This window comes from Mixia osmundae (assembly GCF_000708205.1).
Source record: "Mixia osmundae IAM 14324 unplaced genomic scaffold scaffold_10, whole genome shotgun sequence".
In the NCBI taxonomy this organism is placed as follows: Eukaryota; Fungi; Basidiomycota; class Mixiomycetes; order Mixiales; family Mixiaceae; genus Mixia; species Mixia osmundae.
The window spans coordinates 17549-34100 of NW_014575554.1; the positions used below are offsets into that span (position 1 = coordinate 17549).

General features: G+C 54.4%; 6 protein-coding genes across 6 annotated transcripts; 4 read left to right on the forward strand and 2 right to left on the reverse strand.

Moving 5' to 3' along the window:
* Window positions 1-11: 11 nt before the first annotated feature.
* Window positions 12-3559, forward strand: L969DRAFT_53206 (uncharacterized protein; the record flags this gene model as incomplete). The annotated part of the gene is made up of 6 exons (XM_014710345.1): window positions 12-387; window positions 441-1345; window positions 1394-2023; window positions 2081-2144; window positions 2334-2839; window positions 2891-3559. 6 exons carry the CDS (start codon window positions 12-14, stop codon window positions 3557-3559), a joined length of 3150 nt encoding a protein of 1049 aa, XP_014565831.1.
* Window positions 3560-3705: 146 nt separating this feature from the next.
* On the forward strand, window positions 3706-6956 carry L969DRAFT_89794 (glycosyltransferase family 2 protein). The gene is made up of 4 exons (XM_014710346.1): window positions 3706-5294; window positions 5342-5707; window positions 5757-6367; window positions 6417-6956. Exons 1-4 carry the CDS (start codon window positions 3840-3842, stop codon window positions 6823-6825), a joined length of 2841 nt encoding a protein of 946 aa, XP_014565832.1. The 5' UTR covers window positions 3706-3839; the 3' UTR covers window positions 6826-6956.
* Window positions 6957-7317: 361 nt separating this feature from the next.
* On the forward strand, window positions 7318-10161 carry L969DRAFT_53331 (glycoside hydrolase family 47 protein; the record flags this gene model as incomplete). The annotated part of the gene is made up of 8 exons (XM_014710347.1): window positions 7318-7479; window positions 7582-8532; window positions 8770-9121; window positions 9172-9247; window positions 9299-9375; window positions 9420-9570; window positions 9619-9955; window positions 10006-10161. The coding sequence occupies 8 exons, from the start codon at window positions 7318-7320 to the stop codon at window positions 10159-10161; spliced, it is 2262 nt and encodes a 753-aa protein (XP_014565833.1).
* Window positions 10162-10182: 21 nt separating this feature from the next.
* Window positions 10183-13634, reverse strand: L969DRAFT_105058 (uncharacterized protein; the record flags this gene model as incomplete). The annotated part of the gene is made up of 6 exons (XM_014710348.1): window positions 10183-10927; window positions 10974-11692; window positions 11743-12282; window positions 12330-12673; window positions 12726-13494; window positions 13542-13634. 6 exons carry the CDS (start codon window positions 13632-13634, stop codon window positions 10183-10185), a joined length of 3210 nt encoding a protein of 1069 aa, XP_014565834.1.
* Window positions 13635-13818: 184 nt separating this feature from the next.
* L969DRAFT_105059 (uncharacterized protein) lies at window positions 13819-16109 on the reverse strand (the record flags this gene model as incomplete). Its single annotated transcript, XM_014710349.1, has 3 exons — window positions 13819-14413; window positions 14462-15726; window positions 15885-16109. The coding sequence occupies 3 exons, from the start codon at window positions 16107-16109 to the stop codon at window positions 13819-13821; spliced, it is 2085 nt and encodes a 694-aa protein (XP_014565835.1).
* Window positions 16110-16326: 217 nt separating this feature from the next.
* Window positions 16327-16551, forward strand: L969DRAFT_96337 (uncharacterized protein; the record flags this gene model as incomplete). The annotated part of the gene is made up of 1 exon (XM_014710350.1): window positions 16327-16551. One exon carries the CDS (start codon window positions 16327-16329, stop codon window positions 16549-16551), a length of 225 nt encoding a protein of 74 aa, XP_014565836.1.
* Window position 16552: the final 1 nt, after the last annotated feature.

The window sequence follows — 16552 nt, forward strand, 5'->3', positions numbered from 1 at the left end:
TGACTCAGCTGATGAAGCATCAGGAAGGGCAGAACTCGCTACATGCTGACTTGCCTGGCTCGCAAGTGGGCCCGTCTCGAAGTTCCGGCTTTCGTCGGACAGCGAACGTCGCCGGTCCTCAAACTTACGATCCTGAGCTCGAGCAACGCTTCTTCGGTGGTCAGAATGCGTCCGGTTCCAGCTCGACTTCACCTGGGCCAGAGATGAGCAGTAGAGCTCGTGCTGACTCGGCATTCGCACTCGACCAGATGAGGCGAGAAGTCGAATCGATGCAGTATGCCCAACATCAAAATGGCTTCAGAGGAAGCTCCGCACCGGGCCAGCAAGAGCTTGCACGTATGGAAGCTGCTTTTCGTCAGCAGGCCAGCAGAGATCCCTCCGTCCAAGGTCAGCCGCGCCGTCATCGCCGTTGATTCGAGCTGATCTTGGCCTGCCTGCAGGAAATGCGTGGAGACAAGCTTTTGAACAGCCTCTCGTAGATGACCAGCTACCGGCCCAGATCTACGATAGCGGCGCCGTCTCTGACTTCGCCATGTCTCATCGTTCGAGCGGCCTGCAGTCACAACGCCTGGCCAGGATGGGCGGGATGGGTATGAGCGCAGGCATGGGTATGGGACTAATGGGCATGGGAAGTCATATGGGCGTCCAATCGTATGGCTCATCGGCATTCGAAACTGCGCCTGCTGTCGCCAAGAAGCCAGAAGGCAAAGGCAAAGGGCGCTTCGTCGAGTTGGGCGATGATGAGTGGGAGGCACAGTTTGAGAGAGCTGCACCCGTCGTCGAGAATTCTCAGCAGAAAGACGAGACTGTCGATCTGACGCAGGGAGAACTGGAGCTTGACGGTGATCAGGCCGATGCAGACCTTTTGCGCAACCTGGAGCAGACTTGGAAGGGTCTCTCTTCATCTCTCAATGGCCAATCTGCCAGCGACAAAGAGCTTGCAGCCTGGGAAGCTCAGTACGGTTCTCAATTTGTCGATTCGGATCTCGATCTTAATTTGGCATCAAGCTCAGAGGACCCGCGCCATTACGAGCCTTTCAACCCTGCGCAGCTGGAAGAATACATCAAGAACCCACCGCCATACCCGTACGAGAAAGAGGCAGAGAACAAGTACACGAATCATCCGGATCCATTTCAAGAGGGGCAGCGACTGCTTCAATCTGGTGCACCACTGTCAGAAGCGGCCATGGCGTTTGAGGCAGCATGCAGGCTGGACGAACAGCGCGGCGAAGCATGGAGAGCACTCGGCGATACTCTTGCCGCTGATGAACGAGAGCTGAAAGCTATACGAGCCCTCGAAAGGGCAGTTGGATGTCCAGGCGAAGGCGGCGATGGGACTTGGATGGTCAGTATTTAGCTTAGCTAGGGGAACATCACTAAGATATGTTCGTAGAGTCTCGCCATATCATACGTAAATGAGGGCCAAGATCTACGAGCGTTAGCGACGCTCGAACGGTGGCTCAACGCTACATACCCCGATACTGTCAAGCGCTCCCCTCAAAAGCCAAGGGATCCTACTAACCCTTGGGACGGACAAGAACGTATGATCGATCTGTTCCTTGCCGCTGCGCGATCTGGACCTACTGCTCGCACCGATGCAAGTTCCAGGTCCGCCGAACCAGTTGATGCTGACGTGCAAGTCGGCCTCGGTGTGCTATTCTACTCCAATTCTGATTTTGTGCGAGCCAAAGACTGTTTCGAGGCGGCACTATCGGTACGGCCAGATGATTTTCTACTCTGGAATCGCCTCGGCGCCACGCTGGCTAACGGAGGATCTCCCGAGCTTGCTATAGACGCATATCGCAAGGCCCTCGAGTTAAGGCCCACATTCACTCGCGCGATCTACAACCTTGGCGTGTCCTGTCTGAATATCAACTGTTATCAAGAAGCTGCTGAGCATCTCCTGTCGGCTCTCGATCTGCATCGTCGCGATGGCGATTCCGCGGAGGGAAACCGACGCGGAATAGAAGACGACGGCAGCTCAAATCTCTGGAACACGCTCAGACGTGCTTTCCTCTGCATGGTCAGTCCCGAAGCACCCTCTTCTTTTTTGACCTTTGAACTCATCAGCCGAGGATAGGAACGACATGACCTCGCAGATCGAGCCCTTCCCGGCGGTGATGTTGACTCTTTCAGGAAAGACGGTTTCGAATTTTGAACAGCCAGTATAAGTGCTCTTTCGACCTCTATGCGTTGCTCGACGATGTCGTGATGTACACTTGTGTATCGGCGGCATGCGTGTCACTATGACTGAGTGAACGGTGACTTAGGGGCGCTGAGCAAGAGGCTACAGCGCTGAGCGCGCGCCGCAGTTGACGACAGAACATCAACAGAGCTCGATATGGACGACACAGAGCTAGCTCGATGGCCGCCGGAGGTCGTACGAGCTCTCATGTATAGTAGTGGAAGCTTTCACGTTCCCAAAGAGCTGCTCTCCTGTCCTTTCGACGGCTGCAAATATGCTCATCCTCACAAATTCAGACAAGCCAGCGACACCAGGCGGCACCTGGCCTCAGCTACACATGGCATGAGCATCTTCAGACCAACGAAGCGCTCCTTATCCTTCACAGAGATGTCCGCCAACGAGGTAAGGCGCAATCCGCCTCCGGCCCTTCGAGTACGCCATGCAGACTCTGCCAGTACGTCCTTGCCGCCCGAGATGCGCTCCCCGGCGCAATTCGACGGCCAAGCTGTCCTTTCCTCGACAAGCTCGATGATCAATGATCCGAATCTGTCCGGTACCGGTGGCCTCACTACTCTTGCGACCGAGCCAAGCTTTCCGCAACATGCGTATCACTACGCTTTCCTACCTTCTACCAGGCCTTATGCGTTTCATGCCGTAAGTTTCATCGTGTAGCGTCCAATATCGCTCATGAGCAACTTGAGGCAGTCACCACTCGCTCGTTCGCTCGAGCGGGCAAGCCTCCAGTGGGACCCCGAATTACGCCGACGTCACACCGCAGCCTTGACTCAGGCAGAATCTAATACATGTCGGGGACATGCCATCAGCTTTCGACGCGAGCAGGCCTACGGTGCCACTGCACCGCTATCAATGCCTATCCTGTCGCAGTACGGCACGCTTCTCGATGGCATCGCACGCGGGCTGTCGCCTACTCGGAAAAGACTCGTTAGTATTTCCGACTATGTTAGAGGAGGCACGACGACGACGTACTATCCCGTCGATCAAGTTGTCGCTGGCACGCAGGGTTTCGAAAGTGAAGGGGCCTGGTTGAATACCGCGGTTGCAAGGGACGAGATCGCCGGTCTCGTGTTGGCAGATTCTCTGGCCGGTACACGGCCACAGAACTTTGCTTACTTCTGGCGCTTCAGGACCAACGTCATCCCAGAGCCATCCCTGCCAACTCTGGCTGTGCTAGCAACGCCCCAGTTTGCTTGCTATCTCGCCTCACACTTACGTTCGTCGCAGGGCGAGATCATTGGGAAAGTCAGCGTGATCTTACTCGAGGATTCCCAAGACTGGCACGAAGCTTTGCTGCACGCTGCTGCGGCGCGCCTCGAGACGCTCAACGAAGCTGTAGCTATGCTGTCAATGTACTGATCCGGCTGACGTCGCGCACAATGTCACACCAGCCCGCTGTCATTTACGTAGCCAGACTGCTCGGTATTGTACTAGAGATTGTATGCCCCGGAAGTAGTGTCAACATATCAGCATGTCAATCTTTTGTTGATTATCGATCGTCCAACGCGGCGCAGCGTCGAGTGAATGATCAGGCCTAGTAGGGCGGTGCAAGTCAAACCGATCTGGCCGTGCTGACAAATTCATGACATCGAGTGCGCACACAGACAGTAGCTAGCTCTTCAAGCAACGTCAAGACGACATGTCCCCCGGTCCCTATGGCTACAGCGCAACGGCGACGGGTGGTCGCCCCAGCTACGATGCAGCATCCTCCGAGGACCACGTCGGGTATCCCTCGCAGTACTCAGAGGAGGATTACAGCTACTCCCGAGAGCCGTATCCATCAGATTCATACCATCAACAGCAAGACGCTCAGGGACGCTACCCACCTGAGCCGCCTTACGAAGCTCAACAGCTGCAGGACGAGATGCATCGCCAAGACCTTGAGCTGCAATCGCCTCAGCGAACGGGCCAATCAGCCAGGCCCTGGATACCTACTGGCAATCAAGCCCTGATGACGCCCTCGGTCGCGCAGTCAGACTTCCCAGTACCGTCGCCAGGCGGTCTGATGCCTCCTGGCGACCCCTACAGTCGCATCAGGCCCCAGATGTCTGCATATTCTTCTCAGAACAATGTTAGTGCTGCAGGCAGCAATCTCAACCTGCCGAATGCGGCACAGTTTAACGACGATTACCCCCTCCTACCAGCAAATGGCGACCCATACAGCGCCTTTCCTGGCGGTTTCGCACCTGGTACAACGCAGATGGCGAGCGATGATGGCGAGAGCTATGTACGCTATGGTCGCATTCCTCAGCGGCAGCCTCGTCGATACAAAACCGTCAAGCGCGTCGAATTGTACCACGGCAACCTGGTGCTTGACTGTGCCGTGCCCAAGCGTCTCCTGGCTCTGTGTCCTCGCAAAGAAGAACGAGAGTACACTCACATGCGCTACACCGCCGTCACGTGTGACCCCGACGACTTTATGGCCGAGCGATACACTTTGCGTCCCGTGCTCTACAACCCACCTCGACGTACAGAACTTTTCATTTGCATGACAATGTACAACGAGGACGAGATTCTCTTCAACCGTACGCTCAGTCAAGTTATGAAAAATATTCAGCATCTTTGCTCGCGCGAACGAAGCAAAGTCTGGGGAAAGGATGGCTGGAAGAAGGTTGTCGTCTGCATCGTCTCTGACGGACGCAAGAACTGCAATGCCCGTACGCTGGCCGTACTTGCGGCATTGGGCGTCTATCAGGAGAACATCGCAAAGGCAATGGTGGCCGGCAGGCCTGTGACTGCGCACCTGTATGAGTATACCACTCAAGTCTCCATCAACGCCGACATGAAGACAAAGACGGCCGAGCGCGGCGTGGTTCCTGTCCAAATCGTCTTCCTGCTCAAGGAGAACAATGCAAAGAAGATTAATTCTCATCGCTGGGCATTCAATGCGATGGGACCTGTACTGCAGCCCAACGTCTGCGTGCTGCTCGATGTCGGCACAGCGCCAGCCGATAAGGCGATCTACCACCTCTGGAAAGCTTTCGATGTCAATTCGAATATCGGCGGCGCTTGTGGCGAGATTGTGGCGTTGAAGGGCAAGTACTATCGCGCGCTGCTGAATCCACTTGTTGCTGCCCAGAACTTTGAATACAAGGCATGTCTTGCTTCCACCTTCACCGCTCGTGCTGACGCGAATTCTAGGTCTCAAACATCCTTGATAAGCCGTTGGAATCCGTTTTTGGCTACATCTCTGTCCTACCTGGAGCCTTCTCGGCTTATCGATATATTGCCATCCAAAATGACGCGCGCGGCAATGGTCCACTGCAGCAGTACTTTTTGGGCGAGACGCTGCACAAGTCACCCAAAGCTGGCCTCTTTTCGCTCAACAAATATCTGGCAGAAGATCGCATCCTCTGCTGGGCTATCGTGGCCAAGCGCGATTCTCGTTGGTTGCTCAAGTACGTCAAGTCATCGAGCGCCACCACCGACGTGCCAGATCGGCTTCCAGAGCTAATCTCTCAGCGCCGTCGTTGGCTCAACGGCTCCTTCTTTGCCGGTCTTGACTATGTGCGTTGGCTTTACTACTATCACCAGTCATATTGACTATTGCTGGCAGATCGTCCATTTCGGTCAGATCTATCGATCAGATCACAATATCTTGCGCAAGCTTTGGCTGCATGTACAGCTCATCTACAACATCTACTCGCTTATCTTCGCTTGGTTCTCGATTGCCAATCTGTGGATCAGTTTCATCATCCTAACTTCGTCATTGTCAGACCCTTCATTCGGTATCGAATGGACACACTATGTCAACATCGTCCTGAAATACGTCTACCTCGGACTCATTGTCATGTGTTTCCTGCTAGCGATGGGCAACCGTCCTAAAGGATCTGTCAAGCTGTACACACTTGCAGCTGTGTCTTTCGGCCTGATCACAATCTACATGGCTTTTGCTGCAGTATTTATTTCTGTCAAAGGCATAATAAATGTGAAGAACAGCATCGAGGCAGACGGTGGCCACTTCTCTGTCGATGACATCTTTGGCAACAAGATCTTCCGCTCGATTGTTCTCTCGATCGCTGTCACGTACGGTCTGTACCTCTTTGCGGCACTGATCGCCTTGGATCCAGCGCACATGATCACATCTTTCGCTCAGTATCTCTTCTTGGCACCCACCTGGATCAACGTTCTGCAGACATATAGTTTCGCGAACACTCATGATGTCTCGTGCGCTCCTACGTCCTCGCAAGATGATGAGCTGAAATCTTGTCTGCAGATGGGGCACAAAGGGCTCAGACAAAGTCGATACTGATCTAGGTATTGTCAAGGGAGACGGCAAAAGTGTGGAAGTGTCCATGCCGACAGAGGAGAAGGACATCGAGGAGGCGTACGAAGACGCAAATCATGTTTTGATGACAAAGTACAAACCCGCGCCATCTGTGCCGAACGCAAAGGAAGTCTCTGAAGATCATTACAAAAACATTAGGACAAACACGATCTTGCTCTGGTCCCTCACAAATGCTGCTCTCGCCGTCGTTATCACGTCGACGTCTGCGAGCTCGAATTATTCGACTTATGCGAACAGTGCCAGAGCTTCTGGCTACATGGCCTGGCTGCTTTACTCTATGGCAGGCCTGGCTCTAATCCGAGCCTCTGGCTGCCTTATCTACATGGTATTCTGGTAAGCTCATGCATTGAGGAGCTTGCGCGCGGCTGACACGCACGGCAGGGTCTTCACTGGCTGAGCTCGGATTCAACTGTGACGACCCTGAGACGATGTAGCCTTGTTGTGCGTTAGTTGCATTGGTCTGTTGACCATTCACTAGCTTGGCGAGCGACATCCGGCGCGCATGGTTTGGAGAAGGTCTGTGCCATTCCTTGACAGACTTTAGAGAGCATGTTGCAAGCAATCGCCAGATATGCGGATGATCCTCAGTATCCTCACATTGCTGCTCGTTGGCAGCAGTGGAGCGAAGCAGATCGAGGTAGCGCGGCCAGCGCAAGCGTCTTCACCGGAGCGCGCTGCGAGAGTCAAGACCGCGTTCACGACCGCCTTTGATGCTTATGCGCTGCGCTGCTATGGGCAAGATGAGCTGATGCCGGTTTTGGGTCGATGTTCGAACTCACGCAACGGTTGGGGTGCGACTGTCATTGACGCAATGCCAGTCATGCGCATCATGAACCTCTCGACCCACTACGATCAGGCGCTTGTGCACGTCAAGAATACGAGCTTCGCAACGAGCCGTTCCGATGACCCGATTGTTTCTGTGTTTGAAAGCACGATCCGCTATATCGGCGGCATGCTCTCTGCCTACGAGCTCGGCGGTATGCGTGATGAGGTACTTGTGACGCGATCGAAGGAGCTCGCCGATCTACTTGAGCTGGCTTGGGACCAGGTAACCCGACGCTCCCTCTATGCGATTGGTCTAACATAAGCGCAGGACGTGACGATCCCCTGGCAGCAAGTCGACTCGAAGAACCGCCAGCCTAATCGAGATAACGCGGAAACGACACTCGCGGACGCGGGCTCGCTGATCATTGAGATGGGTCGCCTTTCTATATACAGCGGCGACCAGCGATACGTGCAGCTGGCAACAAAGACAATGATGGCACTGCGAGAAGGACCACAGGTGTTGCCGGGCATGCCAGGCCTGCGGATTGATGTGGCGCATCAGATTCAGAATGACACACTCGTCACCTGGGGCGGCGGTTCTGATTCATACTTTGAGTATTTGCTCAAAGACGATCTCTTGACTGGTCAGCAAGTGTACAGTGATGCGTGGAACATCGCAGTCGAATCTTCCTTGCGCGTTCTGCGGGAGACATCGACTCGAGGTAACGTCTATCTAGCAGACATGTACAAAGGCAGATTGAGCTCTCAAGCATCACATCTTAAGAGCTTTGCTGGCGGAAATCTGATCCTTGGCGGCCGGCACTTTGCGAACGAGACAATCTTTCAAGCCGGTCTCGATCTGACACGGGCATCCTGGCAGAGCTATAACAGTACAGCCACTGGTATCGGACCGGAGAGCTACTCTTATGTGCCGCAGAATGCCCACAATAGCTCTGTTCCTGCGGACCAGAAGGATTTTTTCGAGGCACATGGTATCGCTATGCTTGCAGCTGACTACTACCTGCGACCTGAGACGATCGAGAGCCTCTTCTATGCTTGGCGTACGACTGGCGACACCTTATATCAGGATCAAGTTTGGGAGATCTTCCTCAGTCTCGAGGCGCACTATCGCACGCCAGCAGGCGCGTTTTTCGGCCGAATCGATGTCAACGATGTCGATAGTCCGCTGCTCGATGACACGCAGGAGAGCTTCTTCTTCGCAGAAACGCTACTGTACACGTATCTGACCTTCAGTGACGATGTCTCGCTCGACGAATGGGTCTTCAACACAGAGGGACATCCCTTTCGGAGAGTTCTCGCATAGAGTGTATCGATGCAATATGTGACGGTGCTTCTTGGTCACGAGATCGTTGAGAGAAGTGACTGCAGATACGGTGTCCTCGGACTACGGATAGACGGGCGGAAGCCAGCAACTTTCGGGTCATTACGTGCAGCCATCGGCATGCAGACGTACGCGTAGACGTGGATGCCAGATACGCGCTGCGCGTGGCAACAGACCCAAGGCTGGTGTGGAGGTGATACGTCACAGCACGAGCATCACCGTCAAGCCATGCCCGCACCAAGCCTCGAGCGCACACTCAGATCGATCAGAACTCTGCTTGAGTCGGGCGATTTCTATGCTGCCCATCAGAAATATCGCACGTCGGCCGCACGACTGCTCAAGGGACCTGTAGGCAAGGGCGCACCTGGCCATTGGGATGGACCAGCTCAGCAAGCTGCCGACATCTTGTTCGAAGGATCCAGAGGCCTACTTGAGAAGGGAGAGATCGGCAGCGGGACAGATCTGGGCCTCTACCTGCTCGAGGTCTGGTCGACACGCAGCGTGCCCTGCACTGATGCAGAACGAGGTATGCTGAGCGTTTTCATGCTGCCTTGTGACTCAAGTGCGGTGATGCAGGCAAGGTGAAGCAGCTCGTCGCTTTGGCGGGCTCCTCGGGCACATGGCGCAAATCTCTCATGGATACCGCCATCTCGTGCGTAATTTCGCTGCAGAAGTACGGCGCTCCACTCACACTGTGAGCCAGTTGGACAGCCAAGGTCAGTGGTTCTCCGAGCGGAGATGCAAAATTGCATGAAGCGTTTGGACAAGCCTTAGCGAATGGTATGCGTCGCGCAATACTTGCAGCAAGATTAACGAGTCTGCAGAGCAAGACTACGTCGCTGCGGAGCCTCATCTGTTAGCATCAGGGTCCAGCGACGCGGCAAAGACACTCGCAGTCGGTCTTTACGCATGGTCGATCAATGATCCGACAGGCAACCAAGGCGTAGGCAGGTATGCAGCGAGGGGTGTCCTGAGGTCAGACAAAGCGCCGATTTCTCCTTCTGAGTCTGACATTTTTGACAGCTTACTCGAAGCTTCCTTCATAGAAGCTGCCCGCAGTTTCCTTGCTCAGTTCCTTGCGCTGCTGCTAAGAGCGCAGCCCGATCTTCGTCTGCAGGCGATGCCCCTCAAAGGCGACTCGTTCTCAGACACCAGCTCGCCAGACGAGTTCATCCTGACAAAGATACCTTCGCTCAATTTCCTGCAGCTCGCCATCAGAACATGTCAGATCGGAGCAGGCGAAGCGCTGATTGCTCCTCCGTCAGGAGCCGGTCGAGGCATGGGTCGCGCGGCATGGCAAGCTCTTGTGGGACGCTACGAGCGCGAAGTTCCCTGGTTGCGCCTGCCTGATGTTGCAGAGGTAGACTTTGCAACCTCAATACGTGATCGTGCTGATATATATTGCGCCAGTCTCGTGCTCATCTGGCAGAGCTATACTTCGGTATTGCACCGCCACGCAAGGGCAATGATATGCTCAGCGGACTCATGTCGAGCCTCTTTGGCGGTGGATCTGGACAGTCCGCGTCCGCAGGAAGGCCAGCAGTCACGGGCGGCTCGCTTGACTAGGCAAATGCATAGCCCGTCTGCCTACATCTCCGGCTCGCCTTCCTGCAGAAAGGGCTTGTCCAGATTGAGCAGTGAGAGATCACACAATACACAGCTGCTGCCCAGGATCTCATCTATCTGTGTCCGGATGCGCTCGATACGGGCTGCGCGTTCTTTGGCCAAGCTCCCTACTGATGGCGCTTCTTGCGCTTCATTGACGGCTTGCGCAAGCTTGAGGCCGTTTGCAGGCACGATAGCACCGACTAGCGCATCCGGGATGATCAGCTTCCTCAGCTCGTTCAAGCCAGACACGCCAGCTGCTGCTGCACGCGCCGCTACCGCGCCAGCACGCGCCTCTGGCACGCTCGCTTGGCCTGCGGAGGCGCTAGCCACGGATAGCCTGCTTTGCAGGCCAAGCAACAATCGCAGGACGTGTGGCGGCGACAGTCGCGTGATCTCAGACACGAGGCAATCGGCGTGCCAAGAGTGTCTACAGGGAAATACGTAAAAGTGACGCGAGATCACAGGCTGTGAGCACCTTTGACAGACGTCTGAAGCGTCGAGCGTGACGAAACGGCTCTGAAGCGCCTCAATATCTTTTCTGATTGCCTCTGCAGCCGATGTCGCTTCGTCCATCTCGATCTTAAGTCTTTCGATCTCCAAGCTGTATACTTCAAGCGCGCTGCAGATTTCGTCTTTGAACTCGTCAATGACGACAAAATCTGGGAAGAAGGGCAGCACATCTTCAATGCCGAGCGTGTCGGTAGCCTCGACAAGGACCATTGCGCTGCATGTCAGATTAGCATCGTAATATTCCACAGAACGAAACATACGCTTTGATGTCTTTCTCGCGTTCGACGACATGCTGAGCGATCTTGAGCCAAAGCTTCTTCCGCAGTGAATCATCGTCGGGCCTGTCAGCTTGAATCTTCGCAAGGTCGAGATCGCCATGTGAAAGTGCCACAGTGACCGCATTGTCATGTAAACCCATCTTGCTAAGGATCTGCACGTATGCTTGTGGATGTCCATTCAATTTTGTCAGTCGCAGTGCAAAATCAAGATCGTAGTACGGCATGCCTGTCTCGGGATTGTCTTGTGAGACAGCCATAAAGTACAGCAGATCACCCTCTGCCTCTGTAGGCGCGCCCGCGATTAAAGCTATCATTCCATTATGGATCGCCGAGTCCTTCATGTCGAGTTCGTCTAGACAGTACTGCAAGTATCGCCGCACGTGTATACGTGAACTCGATGTAACCGCCAAAGGCTGCAGAAGGGCCGGTATCAGTTTGGTGGGTTCTAGCGCCGGCTGGCGCAAGAACATATCGACAGCTTCTCTTGGCGCATGCTTGACGAGCGATGGCGCGTATTGGTAATATAGTGCTACGTCGTCTTGACTTGAGATGGCTGAAACTACTTTTGGCCAATCTTCCAATGCTGACCAATGTCGAGCGATGCGCGAAAAGTCATGATTCACTTCGCAGAAATGAAGGAAAAGCTCTGTACGACCATGACTGATAAGCAGGTCCAACGTGACCTTCTGCGCAAGATCCGCCTGATCACGTGGTTTCAGCTCACGATGCTCGGGTTACTCAACTTGCTCGCCTTGTGACTCCTCAAGAAGCTCTTCAGATCGTCTTCGAGTATGCTGCGCTCGAGATCGATGTTGGAAGTGTGACTTGTGTGCGATTGAGAGAGCGCAATATCCTCGAGATCCGCTATCTTGGAGAGAAAGAGCTCGACCAGCCATGTAGATAGCATCATCTTCTGCGCGTGTTCAGCCTTGCCAAGGCGTGCGAGACACGTATTGATGTAATTGCGCAGCGCATCTCTCTCGCCTTTGTCAATGAAGCGCAGAGCCACGTATTCGAAGCTACTTGATGACTGTGCATAATAATCGGCAGCTTGCACAAATCTCTGCTGATCGAAATGCCAGTCTGCTTTCTTGGTCATGATGGCGTCTTTCTGTATGCTAGTCTGGGCGAAAGCGAGTGCAGCGTCGAAATTTTGCCGCTTCATATATATTTGCCATATGTGCCGGCTTTCGTTGTCTATGCTAAGCTCGAAGATGCTTTGATCGGAGTATAGCCAAACCGTACGATTGATGGGATCCGTCACCAGTCCCAATGCATGCTCGCCAGGCCGCTGTGATGCAGGTCAGCTGAGTATTCGCCGGTTCAGTATGGACTTACTAAATCGAGGGTGTCCTCGTACACCTGCTCGTCATCTAAGATGCGTATAGCCTTGAGGGCATGCGAGTATAGCAGAATGAGGTGATGTTCAGTCAGAGCCGCACTCAACGGGGCCTCAGCGCTATTTTTTGGCCGCACCGGATGTGGCAGCAGCTGAGCATTGTCGATGATGCCGTCGCTTGCTTCTTGATTGCTGAGAGACACTCGGCCCATGTAGGTGCCCGGCGCAATGAGCCACGCCAGACTAGCTGTGACTGGCTGTCCGCTCGGCGAAGCACCTCTGCGCGCCTGCCGATGAACATGCAACTCGCTATGACTTGACGAGTTTGGGAGCTCAAGCATCCCTGCAGAGCTAGATGGTCACAAATGGGGAATTTGGGGGCGCAGCAAACTTACGCGGAGCGCTATCGCGGTAACGCAGGGCCAAGCCTTCGAGCATCGTCACATCGCCCGTAGCGCTATCTTGCGTCGTCTCAACGAATTGGTAAATTCTGCTCGCAGTAGTTGCGATGATGGCGACGCTTTGCTTGTCTGCCGCTCGTGAGGAGCGCGAAGCAGTAGCAGCAGCAGCAGTATGCCCCGACCAGACCTCAAGAGCCAGCCCGAGGATTGGCGATCGATCGGGCAAGGTGAACACAGTCTTGACATGGCGATCATGCGCGCCCTTGCTGAAAGGACGCGCATTTTCTACTTCGCCGTCGAGCCGAGTCTCCAGGATTCGCCCATCGCTGGTGCCCAGGATGCAGTCACATGCTGTCTGGGACCGAGGATGTGATGATGCATCGGTAGTCGTATAGCTAGACGGATGCCAGGCTACTGAAGAGATCAGGACGCCCTTGAGCTTACTGAGCGGACGCGAACGACGATGGCCGTTTGCCTCCTTTGGCCATCCTAAACAGATGTAATGGACGTCGCCTCGCTTGGTCGAGATGAGAATGTGTCGTCCCGATGGATCGCTGAAGACGCTATGCAAGACTGTAGCGATTGGCTGGGAGCCTCGAGAGCTGCTACCGAGACTTGGGTCGATGGCTATCTCGAGATAGTCTTCTTGCTCCGGCCGAGTGAGATCGATTTTGACCAGTCTGGGACCGCTTCCATCCATCAGGGCGAGCAGTAGCTGATTGGAATTGCAGCAGAGCCTGAATAAGGAAGCACTGAGAGCATACTACAGTACTAGTCAGCTCATTGCAATGAAAGTGGCACACAAGCTACCTGCACTCTGCCCAAGCTAAAGATAGGCTGCTCTCGCTCGCTCGCTGCCCTGATGCCGAGCTCATGGTCAGCCTCGAAACCGGGCGTCGACATCAAGCGCTAAGCGGTCGAATGTCCTGCCTGCTGTGCGCGCGCAAGCTACGTCGTACATATACCTTTTGTTAGACGTGTTTGCGTCCTTCCGAGACATCAGCTCTATTACAGCTATCGGTCACAATGATCGCTAGTCACAAAGGCTTGCCAGCTTATCCAACGCCAGTGACACAACAAAAACGTACTACGCGCAGATGAGTCCACAGCGCTCCGGCGTCTCGATGGTCCGACACAGGGGAACCTCGACGGCGTCTCTCGGCGGCTCGAATCGACTGATGTCATCATGATCCATAATCGTCAGGACGGGCGCGGAAGCATATGGCTCACTGGACAGTGTGTCGAGAGCATGCTGATAAGTATTGAGGAGCATGCTATCAACAGGTCTTTGTGCGACACGCGCTGCGCTAGCAGAAGAAACGAGGTATCGAAGCGCGTTGCGGAGGTAGGATGGCTCGAGAATTGTAACATCTGTCAGATGTAAGAGTCGCTCTAAATTGATAGCCGCTGGGAATCGACGGTGATAAATCGCGGGCGCGTCGAGCATCTTAATATCAGTCGCATTGGCGTGTTGCAGACGATCCTCCTGCGTAGGCGATGATATGCCTATACTGTGCAGATGCTCATATTCGGTCACTGTCATCTGCGGTAGTCGCGATACGACATAGACCTGCGACGGCGGCACGAAAGCACGACCAGTGGCACGAGCCAAGGCGAGCATAACCTTCACCTGACGTGCTACTGTGGTCTGATTGCCGGCAAGAGCGCCTATGGTCAGTATCCTGCACAAGCGAATCAGCATAGTCATCATCCGAGCGGCCTCATCATACCGAGGCGGGTCTGTATAATATCGATTGACATCGTGCCAGAAACCGTTCTCTTTTGCGTCATGAAGTCTGAGCTCGGCAGGACCAGGACATGTCAAGTGAAGCCCAACGACACTGGCAGGCGGCATGAGACCCGACATACGTGCCCATACTCGAGCTTTGTCGATGACATAGACCTTCAATCCGGTCGGGCTGACAAAGCTGCTGATCGGCGGCCACGTTGTATAGTTCGCCGTACGCAACCTGCGAACGTCTAGGAAATCGTTGACAGCGCGCTGATCCCAAGAGCCTCCAAAAGCGACGTCGTTTGCCACGGTCCGCCAAAGAGTCTCAACGGCCGATGTGCCACGCTGAGCAAAGAATCCTATATTAAGGGATTCGTTGCATTCGTCCTGCATCTGTATGTCATAGGCACCGTCTTCAATATCGTGCAGATACTCGAAAACGTTGCCCTGGAAGAACACATCGAGATCCGAGAATACGACGGAATGACCGGCACTCGCGAGGTCCGCTAATGCAGTTGCCTTTTGCCAGCCAATCGCAAAATACGCACTCAGCTTTTTGTATTGCTCCGGAAAGTCCTCTGGCTTATCGTATATGAAGCACATGAGCCCAGACGAGGCGCATTGGGACATACAAGCCTCGTCGAGACAGATCACCAGCAAGGCTGGCTTTGGCGTGTCGGCTGCGCTGAGATTGCGATATACTTCATCCGGATGACCGCCCAGCTTAGGACCCGGGGGCCGTTTGAAGGCGTCGGCAGTGTTGACGAGCTGCAAAGCATCGAGGTAGGCTGCCAATTGCGGCAGAGCGTTCTCTAAGTAAAAGCCACCGCCTATAACTGCCCAGATCGGGCGCCCTGCTCGAGGCGCTCCAATTTGCGAGCTGATGAACGTGATAAGATTTGTTTCAGCTGCTCTGCCTTGCGCATAGCCCGTATCGCCGGACATGAGAAATTGCGAGTTCCTGCCGCCAAACAAGCTTGCCGCGCCGATTCCGTACTGTACAAGTGCTGTGCCAGCAGGACTTGATGGTCCTAGCCAGGACCAAGCTGCGATCGTCCGCCAAGGCCGGTCTTGCTGAAGTCGGGAGGTATCGACTGTCACTGGTAGCAACAGCGAGATGACGAGGACGAATATGATTGTGCTGGCGACAGCAAGCGCACGTCGGCGCCGTTGTCTGACAACGGACTGGTATCGATGCTTCAGTTCCGCCATGGTGAAGGCGAGCGCTCGGAGGCAGCCAAGGGCAGACCATATCGGTCGTGCCTATTTACCACAGAGACCAAACATCTTCGCGGGACTGCTTCGTGTCCAAGCCACATTTTGGGAGACTTGCAATTCGATTCCGCGGTTGCGGCGGTGCGGGAGCCTTTATTCAACGGGATTCGCAGACTAATATATAAGATCCTAGCATCGTGGCTCACGAGCAGCAGCGGCGACAGCGGCGATGGCCCCAATTGCGAGCTGAAGTGATCGTCAATGGGGCTGAAATTGCTTGCCAGAGATGACCTGAATACGACTATTGCTTGCGTCAAGCGAGGAACTTTTCTGATGCAAATGCCATCCTGTAGGGTTTGACCGACCCGATGAACAGCTCTATCGCTCAGAGATGTCAGACTGATGATCACGTCCAAATGCGTGAGGGGCATATAGGCGTGCAACGGGGCGAAAGCACGCTAGTTTGAGATATCGATATATCACGAACGACCGGTGCTCGGCAATCTTATAGACTTTGTAGATCATGCACAGTGTACCTTTGCAGCGCTCGTCAATCAACGAATGTATCATCTCAGATGCTCGAACGTGACCGCAGGTTACGCCAGGTCGCCAGCAGTAAGCAGCTTAGGATCAGCTGGCCAGGCTGCTATGCAAGCGCGTCATATGGAGGCTGTTTGCTGCAAGGCAAGTGCATATCACCGCCTATTGCGTCGAATCACGTTTGATTTGGACACGCAAGCCTCTCGCCTAGGAGTGTGTTTCGAACATGCAGACCTAACGTCTGGGATGGCTCGACGATCGACGCAAGCAGCTAGTCGAGTGGTAGCGTCTGCCGCAGGTACGGGTACGGCGACCGTGCTGCATACCACTTAAG

Bases quoted from the DNA above. Each gene is read 5' to 3' on its own strand.
- L969DRAFT_89794 (XM_014710346.1), top strand. From the start codon at position 3,840: ATGTCCCCCGGTCCCTATGGCTACAGCGCAACGGCGACGGGTGGTCGC. The intron at 5,708-5,756 runs GTGCGTTGGCTT...TATTGCTGGCAG, and splicing joins TCTTTGCCGGTCTTGACTAT to ATCGTCCATTTCGGTCAGAT. The intron at 6,368-6,416 runs GTGCGCTCCTAC...TCTTGTCTGCAG, and splicing joins GCGAACACTCATGATGTCTC to ATGGGGCACAAAGGGCTCAG.